The 12,915-nt window shown below is 47.7% G+C and overlaps 1 protein-coding gene and 1 non-coding gene across 2 annotated transcripts; both read left to right on the top strand.

Annotated features, from left to right (window-relative positions):
• The first annotated feature begins 907 nt into the window (after nt 1–907).
• On the top strand, nt 908–979 carry TRNAQ-UUG (transfer RNA glutamine (anticodon UUG)). The gene has a single exon. It is a non-coding gene; the product is annotated as a tRNA-Gln (tRNA).
• Nucleotides 980–2,992: 2,013 nt separating this feature from the next.
• LOC133362014 (zinc finger protein ZFP2-like) lies at nt 2,993–7,204 on the top strand. The gene is made up of 3 exons (XM_061580982.1): nt 2,993–3,392; nt 3,726–3,788; nt 5,114–7,204. The coding sequence occupies exon 3, from the start codon at nt 5,129–5,131 to the stop codon at nt 7,196–7,198; it is 2,070 nt and encodes a 689-aa protein (XP_061436966.1). The 5' UTR covers nt 2,993–3,392; nt 3,726–3,788; nt 5,114–5,128; the 3' UTR covers nt 7,199–7,204.
• The last annotated feature ends 5,711 nt before the right edge of the window (nt 7,205–12,915 follow it).

The following is a 12,915-nucleotide window of genomic DNA, read 5'->3' on the forward strand; positions in this document are numbered from 1 at the left end:
CTAAAGAAAGCTGTCTCTGGTGTGGACCAATCAGTTTCAAGGACAGCGATGGTGCTGCTGCTGCTGATGGCGCTTGTTACTGAATGATGATGATGATGGGTGATGGATGATGATGAATATGGGAGTGTATTACCTAGAGCTCCTTTGTTCTCTTCTGCAGCAGGAGAAGCTGCAGCTGCAGTGGGACCAGCTACAGCTGCAGCAGGAGAAGCTGGACCTGGATCAGGACAAGCTGCAGCTGCAGCAGGAGAAGCTGCAGCTGCAGCAGGAGAAGCTGCAGCTGCAGCAGGAGAAGCTGGACCTGGATCAGGACAAGCTGCAGCTGCAGCAGGAGAAGCTACAGCTGCAGCAGGAGAAGCTGCAGCAGGAGAAGCTGGACCTGGATCAGGACAAGCTGCAGCTGCAGTGGGAGAAGCTGCAGCTGCAGCAGGAGAAGCTGCAGCAGGAGAAGCTGGATCAGGAGAAGCTGCAGTGGGACCAGCTGCAGGTGCAGCCGCTGGGACATGACCTGGAGCGAGCGGAGCAAGCTACTGCTGCTGCTACTGCTGCTGCTGCTCCTCGGCAAGCGTCCAAACGACGTCACGCAGCCCACGCTGACACTGCCGGTGGTGCTGATGGCGGCGGTCGTGTCAAGAAGAAGCTGTTCGCCTCTCTTGCAGAGCTGCTCCACATTCAGCAGCGTCACAGCCAGATGCTCAGCGAGCTGCTGAGTCGCAAGTGACTGGAGGGGCAGCAAACACACTCATCCTGCACATTGAGCCCCAGCACATGTGCCCCACTGTGAGGGCGGGCACAAGCCCCTTCCCTCCCACCCAGCCCCTCCCACCCAGCCCCTCCCCACCCAGCCCCACCCTCAATTGATTGAACCCACTCTCGTGTTGACTGTGTAACAAGGTTTCTGTGTGAAGGTTCCATGGTGTAATGGTTAGCACTCAGGACTTTGAATCCTGCGATCTGAGTTCAAATCTCGGTGGAACCAAGTCATGTTTAAAAAATGCTTTTGGTAGTTGTTTCAATAATTGGGATCACGAGTTCTTAGTAAATATTTAAACAGATTTTTCGTTATATAGGTAGGAACAATATGTTCCACACTGCCCATCAGTGATTTTTTGTCTGTCTGTCGTGCATAAATATATATATATAATATAAACAGCTCTTTGATTGGTGGAGACCTCCTGCCGGTACGGAGAGGGGAGGGGCCTAAGGGAGGAGGGTCAGTCAGGGGAGGGGCCTAAGGAAGGGGGGAGACAGGAGAGGGGCCTGAGGGGGGGGGGGGTGTCAGGGGAGGGGCCTAGGGGAGGGTCCGATAGTGAAGGGGGCTGTCTGCCTGGCTACCTCAAGTCACGTGATCGTGTACACAGCAGGTAGGAACAACAGTTCCACACTGCCCATCAGGGATTATTTGTCTGTCTGTCTGTCATGCATAAATATATATATATAATATATTTATGCACGTTTAATGCCACTCTTTCGGGACTCAACCAGGAGTCCAGAATAAACGTTTTCATGAGTGTTGACCTCCCGCAGTAGAGTAGAATCTTGATTTTTACATATGAATGTGCGTCATGTCTCTGCAAGCATGGCCTACGACCGTATCACCCTGAATGCGCCCGGTCTCGTCTGAGCTCGGCCCGCGCGCGTTGGGAGGAGTGAGACGGACGATTAGCGCGGCACTGGGGCCGCGAGAGATGGCGACGGACCTGGGAGGATTTCGATGTAAAGCTTCTTTCGTGACTGCAGGGATTCATCTTCTTGGTTCGTTCGGTAAAGTCATCACGTAGAAGGGAAATAATAAAATAATAGAAATATAAAACAATAAAAATTCTCACGACGTTTCGACTGCTGCAACACAAGCAATCATCGTCAGATGTGAAATCCACAGCAAGAATTTTTTTTTTAAATTTTAAAATTTTCTTGCTGTGGATTTCACACCTGACGATGATTGCTTGTGTTGCAGTCGAAACGTCGTGAGAATTTTTATTGTTTCATATTTCTATTATTTTATTATTTCCCTTCTATGTGACTTTACCGAACGAACCAAGAATATGAATCCCTGCAGTCACGAAAGCTTTAACTCGAAATGTACAGCTCTGTGTCCACTGTTGGATGAAGGCCTCGCCGGTCATGGGGTTAGTTTGACCATACTTCACCACGCCGGTCAGTGCAAACTAGTGACGTGGGGGGTGGTGGGATGTTGCTTGGCTCGTCACCTATTCCGATACAATTCGCCACTGTCGATTTCCATGACCGGGAGTCAAACTCAGGTCTCAAATTCGCAAGCGCTTGAATTTCACCAGGAATCAATTGAAACTTAACGTCTCTTTTTGCAAGGGTGACCAGGAGCGATCTAAGCATACGGAGCTCAAAACGACAATAGAAATCCAGTTGCTTATCAGCACTACGTACATTACCTAGGATGTTATATTGTAGAGAGTTGGAAACACCCAACTGCGAGGTTGAGTTCAAGTCGTGTTCGGGTCACGGACTGTGCCTCATCAGCAGGATCATCATCATCAGCAGCAGCAACATCCTCATCAACGTCAAGAGCAACAGCATTGGTGTCATCACCACCGTCCGTGCCTCTGGGGTTGCTGAAACGAGCAGGACATAGTCAGCCTGTACCACGTGGTGCATACACATCGCCAGCGGCTGTCCCACTGAACCAGGTCCCCCGGCGCAGGAACGTGGAATGTCCATCTCCGGCACTGGACCATGTGGAGCGCTGCTTGCGGCTGTCAAAGTGCCGCCGTCTGCTGGGCGCTGTTACGACTGCCAGAGAAAGGCGTTTGCGGTCAAGTTTACCGAATATAAAATTGGCACATTGTTTAGAACAATTACATGTCATTGTTTCAGTAATAATGGGTTATGATAGTATTTCAGTATGAGCTGGATAAAAGCACGTTTTGCATGCAAGTCCATCCAAAGTGCACTTGTATCAGGTGCCCTGTGAATATCTCCACCAGTGAAATGTTGCTTATATCAGAACTGTGCTTACATCCAGCTTATTGCATATAAGTGTGCCAGAGCAAGCAATGATTTCGAACGTAGCGAGGGACAAAATGATCAATCAGAAGATTTGAGAATTAAAACCAAGACAACAGATGCAAATTACAGTGACACATAAAATGAATGGACTTGAGCAGGGCACCACCAGGTTGTGTAACGTCGGCTTTCGCGACTAATATTATTCACCTGAAGACGGCCGCTTGCGTTTTGGCCGAAACGTCGTGACAATTGTATCTCATTAACATAATCTATCTGAGTTACAGAGCCGCTCCTTGTGGGAGGGGACTGCCTGGTACCCCGCGAGTGACGTCATGTCACCTGCTGCTGCCGCGTGACGTCACGAGGTAACGGAAAGGTGCCGCTCCGCGCGGGAACTGAAATCTGAGGTGAGAAATTCTCGTGGCGGTTGTTGTGGTTGTTGTGGTGGTGGTTGTTGTGGTTGTTGTTGTGGTTGTTGTTGTTTACCAAGCTAGAGCCTCGCTCTCTCTCTCGTAGGGATGTCACTAGAGCAGCAGCAGCAGCAGCTTGTGAATCGATGTCCAAGTTGGAACTTTACAACGCGGGGCCTAGACACGCGGGGCCTTGCCTCCTGCCCTCGCCTGGTCGCGTTTGCTTTAATTCCCTCCCTTAAGTTTAATTTGTCTTCACGCGGCTCGCTACTTTGTCACTTTGGTTTATTGTAGATATTAACGCAGTTTTTTTTTTCGTTTTTTTACCAGCCCAAGCCCGCCTGAGCTGCTGTAACGCTCTTGTTTACAGAAGCTACCTGCCCACGACACAAGGTGGGTTTTGTCAACGCGTGTCTCGGTGTTTTGACTTAAAACTTTCGTAACTGCAGCAAATCATATTCTTGGTTCTTTCGGTGAAGTCACGGAGATAAAAAAAATAACAGATAATAATGTTAAATAAAATTGCAAATAAAGAATAAACCCACGACGTTTCGATCGCAACACAAGTGGTGTTTTTTTAATTTAATTTCATGATCTGTTATTTTTATTTCCTATCTACGTGACTTTACCGAAAGAACCAAGACTCCGTGTGTCAATGTCTGTCTGTCAAAGACGCTGATGTTGAATGTGGAGGGGAAAACCGGGGCGGGGTGTCTGGTGTAAACTCCACACCACCACCGGTTTACCATGGCACTGTGTGTGACAGTGTCAAGTTTGTGTTTGCAGTAAAGTCTATCAGTGTGTGACAGTGTAAAGATGGTGTGTGACAATGTAAAGTATATTAACTCTGTTGAACACGGAGGTTGTATCAAAACAATAGTTTATTTTAGTTTTCCTCTGGAACTCTTTATAAGAGTGGAAACAGGAAGTTAGCACAGCACACACACGTGCAGCAGCTGACGTCAGATCTGTTCATCCCATCATTCAAGGACATCTGAGCCTGGCTTCACACCGCTAAGTTGCCACTGAACAACATTCCTGCTGCTGCGGAGGGAGCTGGTAGGAACGTCGGGTTGCTCGCTCAATGGCCTGCAGGGTCAACGGCGGCGTGGTGTATTCCGCACATATGCCGACTGTGAGGGCGGGCACAAGCCGGCGTGAGTAGGTTAAACATTGAGTTTTATAAGGGCACCACGGGGTGACCAGCCCCTCCCCACCCAGCCCCACCCCTCCCACCCACCACCCAGCCCCACCCAGCCCCTCCCCACCCTCTCCACCCTCTCCACCCAGCCCCCCCCCTTCACGACGGACACAACAATCCCCTGTGGGCTGGTGTAACCAGGAGGTTCCTACCAGTATTAATTTACGCATTTCTGCATAACACAAATAGGATTGTTTCCAACACCCTTTGCTATGTTAGCCGAATTTAGCTCTAATAAATATTTCTTTTGTAGCCAGACAGCCGAAATTGTGTGCTCGGAGTTTTGGGTTAACATTCATTAAGAAGATACGAGGGCTTCCAGGCATATTTACGACCATTCACCCTCTCATTGTGTGCAATAGCAGCCCGTGTGATGAATTTAGGAAACTTTTTCGCTGCATCATGAATATATGAATAAGTATAGACGTGTAAGTCACGTGTGACTGTGTTTTTTTATTTCTCTGTGTCTCGATACTGACGTGTTGGTGGTGTGGATATAATTTTTTTCTGTCTGCAGCTGTCGCTTGGTCTGATGGAGCAAAGGCGCTCAGCACAGCTTGGGACGACAAGTCAACAATGCGACCAGCGTGGATACAGCACGGATCCGACTGGAAAATTGACACAGCACCAGAGAACACACACGGGAGAGAAACCCTTCAAGTGCAGTGTGTGTGGGAAGACGTTTGCATGGCCATCAGTTCTTCAGATCCACCAGAGAACACACACGGGAGAGAAACCCTTCAAGTGCAGTGTGTGTGGGAAGGTATTTGCACGGTCATTTGATCTTAAAATACACCAGAGAACACACACGGGAGAGAAACCCTTCAAGTGCAGTGTGTGTGGGAAGGCATTTGCACGGTCATTTGATCTTAAAATACACCAGAGAACACACATGGGAGAGAAACCCTTCAAGTGCAGTGTGTGTGAGAAGGCGTTTGCAAAGTCATCTGCTCTTATAATACACCAGAGAACACACACGGGAGAGAAACCCTTCAAGTGCAGTGTGTGTGGGAAGGCGTTTGCACAGTCATCTACTCTTGTAACACACCAGAGAACACACACGGGAGAGAAACCCTTCAAGTGCAGTGTGTGTGGGAAGGCGTTTGCACTTTCATCTACTCTTGTAACACACCAGAGAACACACACGGGAGAGAAACCCTTCAAGTGCAGTGTGTGTGAGAAGGCGTTTGCAAAGTCATCTGCTCTTATAATACACCAGAGAACACACACGGGAGAGAAACCCTTCAAGTGTACTCTGTGTGGGAAGGCATTTTCTGTTTTATATCATCTCGTAATACACCAGAGAACACACACGGGAGAGAAACCCTTCAAGTGCAGTGTGTGTGGAAAGGCATTTGCACAGTCATCTTCTCTCATAACACACCAGAGAACACACACGGGAGAGAAACCCTTCAAGTGCAGTGTGTGTGGGAAGGCGTTTGCACTTTCATCTACTCTTGTAACACACCAGAGAACACACACGGGAGAGAAACCCTTTAAGTGCAGTGTGTGTGGGAATGCGTTTGCAAAGTCATTTACTCTTGTAAAACACCAGAGAACACACACAGGAGAGAAACCCTTTAAGTGCAGTGTGTGTGGGAAGGCGTTTGCAAAGTCATTTACTCTTGTAAAACACCAGAGAACTCACACGGGAGAGAAACCCTTTAAGTGCAGTGTGTGTGGGAAGGCGTTTGCACTTTCATCTACTCTTGTAACACACCAGAGAACACACACGGGAGAGAAACCCTTCAAGTGCAGTGTGTGTGAGAAGGCGTTTGCAAAGTCATCTGCTCTTATAATACACCAGAGAACACACACGGGAGAGAAACCCTTCAAGTGTACTCTGTGTGGGAAGGCGTTTTCTGTTTTATATCATCTCGTAATACACCAGAGAACACACACAGGAGAGAAACCCTTCAAGTGCAGTGTGTGTGGGAAGGCGTTTGCACAGTCATCTACTCTTATAACACACCAGAGAACACACACAGGAGAGAAACCCTTTAAGTGCAGTGTGTGTGGGAAGTCGTTTGCACTTTCATCTACTCTTGTAACACACCAGAGAACACACACAGGAGAGAAACCCTTTAAGTGCAGTGTGTGTGGGAATGCGTTTGCAAAGTCATTTACTCTTGTAAAACACCAGAGAACACACACAGGAGAGAAACCCTTTAAGTGCAGTGTGTGTGGGAAGGCGTTTGCAAAGTCATTTACTCTTGTAAAACACCAGAGAACACACACGGGAGAGAAACCCTTCAAGTGCAGTGTGTGTGGAAAGGCGTTTTCAGATTCTTCCAATCTTCAAGTCCACCAGAGAAGACACACGCATCAGAAGATCCACAAGGACTGGAGTCTGAAATCAGCTTGTGAAAGTCAAAGTGCTGCAATGAGCCCATCCCTCATCAAACAAGAACCGGAAGAATATCCCAGCTTGGACACTTTTAAAGGTATCAAGGTGAAATATGAAGAGGTGAAGGTGGGATATGAAGAAGTGATGGTGAAGTGCGAAGAAGTGAAGGTAAAATGTGAAGATGAAGGTTCAACTCCAAAATGGGACCTTCACATCGATGGTGGCAACGTGAAGCAGGAGGAGAATTCTGACTGAGGCAGAGCGAGGCAACTCCCAGCAGTTTGTGGAAGTGGAGGTGTGGGTGGACTTCCTCCGAGACAATACAAAGTGAAATGGTTACCCGGTAGATGTGTCGGCTTGAGACGATGTCGCTCCAATAGATGCACCTTTGTCACAGGCCTTTAATGAAAATAATGCGAAGTTGAACACTCAGTTCCTAGGTTCAACCTGCAGGGTAAGCGCGGCCAATCTTTGTGGACCTGTGTGTTGGGTAGATCCCTGACCAGGAGCGAGAGCCAACAAGCCCTCAAGCATTCACGATGTTTAGATATTGCTACATTTTGACTTGGACGCCAGCATGCAATGGCCTCGTGTTGAATGACACAAAAGTATGTTTTACATCCACTGTTAGGCAGACAGTGCATTTTTTTTTAAATAACTTCTTAATAAGATGTTATCTGATGCAGTGTATTTCACTGCAGTAATGAAATTATGTTAAAATGCCCGTCAATTTAGAATGAACACTTGTTTGATGTTGTGTGTACATGCAACATTTTATTTACAAGGGTCAAACATTGAATAAGTGATGTTAGGACACAGTGTGTTTTGCAAGTAACCTGTACAGATAACTCAGGTGAGACCCGTTGATTTGTGATACAGGTCAAAGGGTATTTTTGTGTTTCAGGAAGCATCTGTCTCTGGAGCAACTCATCGTATTTGAAATAGCGAGCACACTCGGATTATCCGTCAGTTACAAGGCATAACGCTTAAAAGTTACACGTAGAGGAGATACATTCTCTACAACACGAATTATAATTTTGTATTACGTGTTGACAGAGACTTTGTCATCTAGGACGAGAAATGCTCCTTGTCTGGAGGTTCATAACCATTGGTTGAAGCAAGCCCGGCTGCTGTTGAGACGCTGTGCACCAATAAGGGTCCATAGGTGGCTTGCACTGAATCAATGATGCACTCCCAGAAGGCCGTGATGGTTATAGTTTAAAACATTCCTTTGTTTCGTGGAGAGATCGATAAATGAAATATGTAAAGTCTGAATTCTTTCATAGCAAGGAGGTAATTTTAAGAGCACATTGAAAACGCATTTTTTTTACAATTTTGTATTCAGTTACAAGGCAGAGCACATTGAGTAGATACATTCTACCCAACGCTAATTAGGATTTTGTATGACGTCTTATGTTGGTGAACTAGGACAAGACATGGTCCTTCTGATTAACGTCTGGATGTTGACAACCGTGGGTTGAAGCAAGCCCTGACTGCTGTTGAGACATCGTGCACAAGAACCGGTCCACAGCTGCCTTGCACTGAACCAATGCTGTAGTAGTCATGGACTCGCAGAAGGCCGTGGGATTTATATTTTGTGTAAAACGTTCCTTTGTTTCGTGGAGAGACCGAATAAATGAAAGACGTCTTGTCTGCTGATCTTGTTCATATCTGTGTACATCGATGTCCCACATTGTGTTGTGTAGTGAATGACGACGTGGAGGCAGGTCTTCAGGTAAGGGCTTGCGCCGGTTTATTAACAATGAAGGTGGTAAGTAACACCAGGGGTAGGTGCCCTACACCCGGTCCTTCACGTGGACCCTTGGCTCTATCTGCTGCTAGCCTGGGCTGTCTCTAAGGGCTCTCACACTCGAGTCAGGACAGGGGTTCAGCCAACACCTTCCGACCAAGGAGAGCAGCACCTCCCGTAACTACAGCCGGCTTCTACAGACTTCTTGAGCACTACCCCTGGCTGTCTCTTCGGCTCTCTTCAACCGCTCACCATCCTGGGCTCCCACAACGACATGACGTCATCGCACCTCAGCGCGTATGACGTCATACCTCCATACTACACTACACTAGCTAGAGGGCTGAATTTTGCAGTCGCCCCAAACACATCCCAGTGGATATAATTGCCCAGGTTGACGTAGCCCTCAAAGGTTTGGGTCACTGCAATCTCCCCCGCCAAGCCACGCCCACCTCTTACCCCAGCCAAGCCAAGCCACGCCCACCTCTTGCCCCCGCCAGCTTTCCTTAGAGCCCAGTCTCACATGGGTTGGACCAGAAGACGCCAAAAGGCGCACAACTCAAAGACAATCCACCATCAGAGTATGAGAGCTCGGGGCAAACATCTACACTATGGGGACCTCATTTGCCAGTAAAAATATGATAATTGGTTTTTTACCCTTCTGGCAACAAAACTGACACCTTTTTAGAGGAGTCATGTTTGCATAGACCACAATACCTGCAGTCATAATACAAACAAAAAACACAACTCTGATAATGTACGCACTGTCCTTGAAGTTGATTGGTCCACACCCGAGACAGCTTTCCTTAGAGCCGAGTCTCACATGGTCCTTGAAGTTGATTGGTCCACACCCGAGACAGCTTTCCTTAGAGCCTAGTCTCACATGGTCCTTGAAGTTGATTGGTCCACACCCGAGACAGCTTTCCTTAGAGCCTAGTCTCACATGGGTTGGACCAGATGACGCCAAAAGGCGCAATACGACGCCGATCGTGGAGGATGGGGCAGTGTCTCTGGGGACGCAGGCAACTAGGGCGCGCGCCAAAGACACAAAGACAAAGATCACCCGTGTAGCCTGCACAGGCTGTTGGGGCAAGTGCTGTTAGCGAGCACCTATAAGGCCGGAACGGTGGAGGAGGGGGTGGGAGGCCAGCACCACGCCCGGCCGCCTTTATCTCCCCAGTGGCGATGTTTACACACCGCACCAGGTACTCATTTGAGGCTGAGTCGACCCGGGGGAGGCGCAGTGCCGGTTCAGGTAATCGTCACTGGTTTTGGCCGTGAGCGGGAATATAACTCGGGGATCCAGGTTCGTAGTGCAGCGCGCTAACCGCTGCACCACCACTCCTCGCCACACTGACACACACACTGACACACAGCCTGACACACACACTGACACACTTTAGGACAAAAATACATTTAATTACCAATTGCTTAATGGTGGCATGCAATCATCTGACCCATAGGTGGCAGTCATCTCAAGCCAGAGGACGAGAGGACTCTAGCGGCCACGCATATAAAGGATTTATAGTGAAAAACTTTGTTTTTACGGGTTATACTTGTTTTTTAGTTGAAGCGTACATTATAGGAGGCGGCTATTTTATCTCGCTCCGTGTCTCGCTCCGTCGTTATTGCCGATATCAACCGTGTGGCCGGCACGGACGAGGAACGCGCGCAGTGCGATCCGCGTTGCGCGAGAGATGCCGACGAGAATTGGCAGCAGACAGAACTCTGATTTGCCACGGCGTCGTCCGGGTTTTGTTTATTCGTTGCTCCTTCGTTCGTTCATCATCAAAATCACACTTTTGTGCGTGTAGAACGGGCGCCGCTTGAACCGAGAAGGGGCATTCAAGGGCACGTGGGAGTTGGCGTCTCTGTCACGTGGTACGCGTCACTCGGTGTCTGCAACGTGACGAGCTTCTTCCGCTGCTGGAACTTCCCTTGGCTCGCCCGTCCAAGCTTCAATTTGACGTCGGGACGTTTCCAACAACAACAACAACACAAACACTCGGCGAGTCGGCGAGGGAGACGATGAAGGTGAGTTTACAAAGCGCCGCTCGCGCTCATCCATCAGTCACCTGTGTGAGTGTTAGGTGTGTGTGAGTGTTAGGTGTGTGTAAGTGTTAGGTGTGTGAGTGTTAGGTGTGTGTAAGTGTTAGGTGTGTGTGTGTGTTAGGTGTGTGTGAGTGTTAGGTGTGTGTGAGTGTTAGGTGTGTGTAAGTGTTAGGTGTGTGTGAGTGTTAGGTGTGTGTGAGTGTTAGGTGTGTGTGTGTGTTAGGTGTGTGTGAGTGTTAGGTGTGTGTGTTAGGTGTGTGAGTGTTAGGTGTGTGTAAGTGTTAGGTGTGTGTGAGTGTTAGGTGTGTGTAAGTGTTAGGTGTGTGTGAGTGTTAGGTGTGTGTGTTAGGTGTGTGAGTGTTAGGTGTGTGAGTGTTAGGTGTGTGAGTGTTAGGTGTGTGAGTGTTAGGTGTGTGTGTGTGTAGGAGTCTGTGTGTGTGAGTGTTAGGTGTGTGAGTGTTAGGTGTGTGTAGGAGTCTGTGTGTGTGAGTGTTAGGTGTGTGTGTGTGAGTGTTAGGTGTGTGTGAGTGTTAGGTGTGTGTGAGTGTTAGGTGTGTGTGAGTGTTAGGTGTGTGTGAGTGTTAGGTGTGTGTAGGAGTCTGTGTGTGTGTGAGTGTTAGGTGTGTGTGAGTGTTAGGTGTGTGTGAGTGTTAGGTGTGTGTAGGAGTCTGTGTGTGTGTGAGTGTTAGGTGCTTTGTTGTTTGCGATCCAGAACAGAACATCCCGGTTGACACACCTGGAGGCATCATTACCACACGGCGATTCGCTCAGCTACCCCCGACGCAAACATCTGCGCTCAATCCACCACAGCGTCAAAGTGATACTCGCCTGTGCTCCGTCAATATCAACCCGTGTACGACGGTAAATAAAATATTTCTATCGCGCCACATTGGATTAAAAAACACCGTCAGAAAAGATCGTGTTAACGGTTCAAAGAGAGTTGTTTTTATTGTCAAAACTTGTTTAAACAAATCACTACTGTGGCTATTCCAGGGAATTGCACATTCGAATTGAACGTTCCCATGCGCTGTATGCACCTGGTACCAGTTTACATGAAAGGCAGTGATTGCTACAAAATATAAAGCACATTGCAAAACGTACAGGTGGTTTTGGGCTCCGTATGCAAACTCAAACATTGGATATATTTTTTGCAAGCGGTTTATCCAGAAAAACAATTCCTGAAATTGTACTTTAAAGGTTTTTGGCTTTTAATCAAAGCTCAATAATATCAAGAGCCCTTGTTCAATCCACTCCAAGATGCAGGCAGTGACCAGACGGGTACTTCACCAGTGGTCAGCGCCCAAACAATCAGCAGTTCGGACGTCACCCTCAAACTCGGGTTTCTGAATCCACAGCACAATCACGTTCCTTCACAGTGGCCAGCTAGGAACTTGGTTGGGCAGAAAGCTCGCGGTCACGTGACGCACTTCAACCAATCCGCGAGCGTGTTACACGGTGGGAGGGGCTATGCACGACAGACACATAATCCCTGGTGGGCAGTGGGGAACTGTTGTTCCTACCTGTAACAAAAAATTTACCCGTAAAAACAAAGTTTTTCACTATAAATCCTTTATATGCGTGGCGGCTAGAGTCCTCTTGTCCTCTGGCTTGAGATGGCTGCCACCTATGGGTCAGATGATTGCCTGCCACCATTAAGCAATTGGTAATTAAATATTTATTAAAAAAATTCCCTAAAAAGTGTAAAATTTGGGAAAAAATGTTTCACGAACATTAATTGTCACGCACAACGAGTCTGTGTGCAAAATGTCAGCTCGATTGGATGACGGGAAGTGGGTTAAAAAACGACCGAAACATTTGCATGGTCCTAAGCAAGCAAATGAACTTAATATAATGGATTTTAAAAAAAACCCACTGCATATATACGCTTAAGACAGTTCCATGAACACTAAGTGTAGACAGGTGTTGTTCTCTCTACATCTGCTACCAGCAGCAAAGTCTATAAAACTTTGCAGAATGGAACATGTCACAAATCAACTTTACTTAGGCATTTTTGGGGTTGTTATCAAGTAGGTTATAGCAGACAGGCCCCGTACAACAATCTTCTGGAGTACAAGAACATCTGATTTTGCAAAAACCTTCCCACTTCGTGTTCATCCTTCCAATAGATGCAGATTTGAAACGATCTTTGAACAGTCGAGCAAATGCAACACAA

This window comes from Lethenteron reissneri, unplaced genomic scaffold (assembly GCF_015708825.2).
Source record: "Lethenteron reissneri isolate LAM-NWPU_2019-01 unplaced genomic scaffold, ASM1570882v1 scaffold_1330, whole genome shotgun sequence".
NCBI lineage: Eukaryota > Metazoa > Chordata > Hyperoartia > Petromyzontiformes > Petromyzontidae > Lethenteron > Lethenteron reissneri.

Bases quoted from the DNA above. Each gene is read 5' to 3' on its own strand.
- LOC133362014 (XM_061580982.1), top strand. From the start codon at position 5,129: ATGGAGCAAAGGCGCTCAGCACAGCTTGGGACGACAAGTCAACAATGC.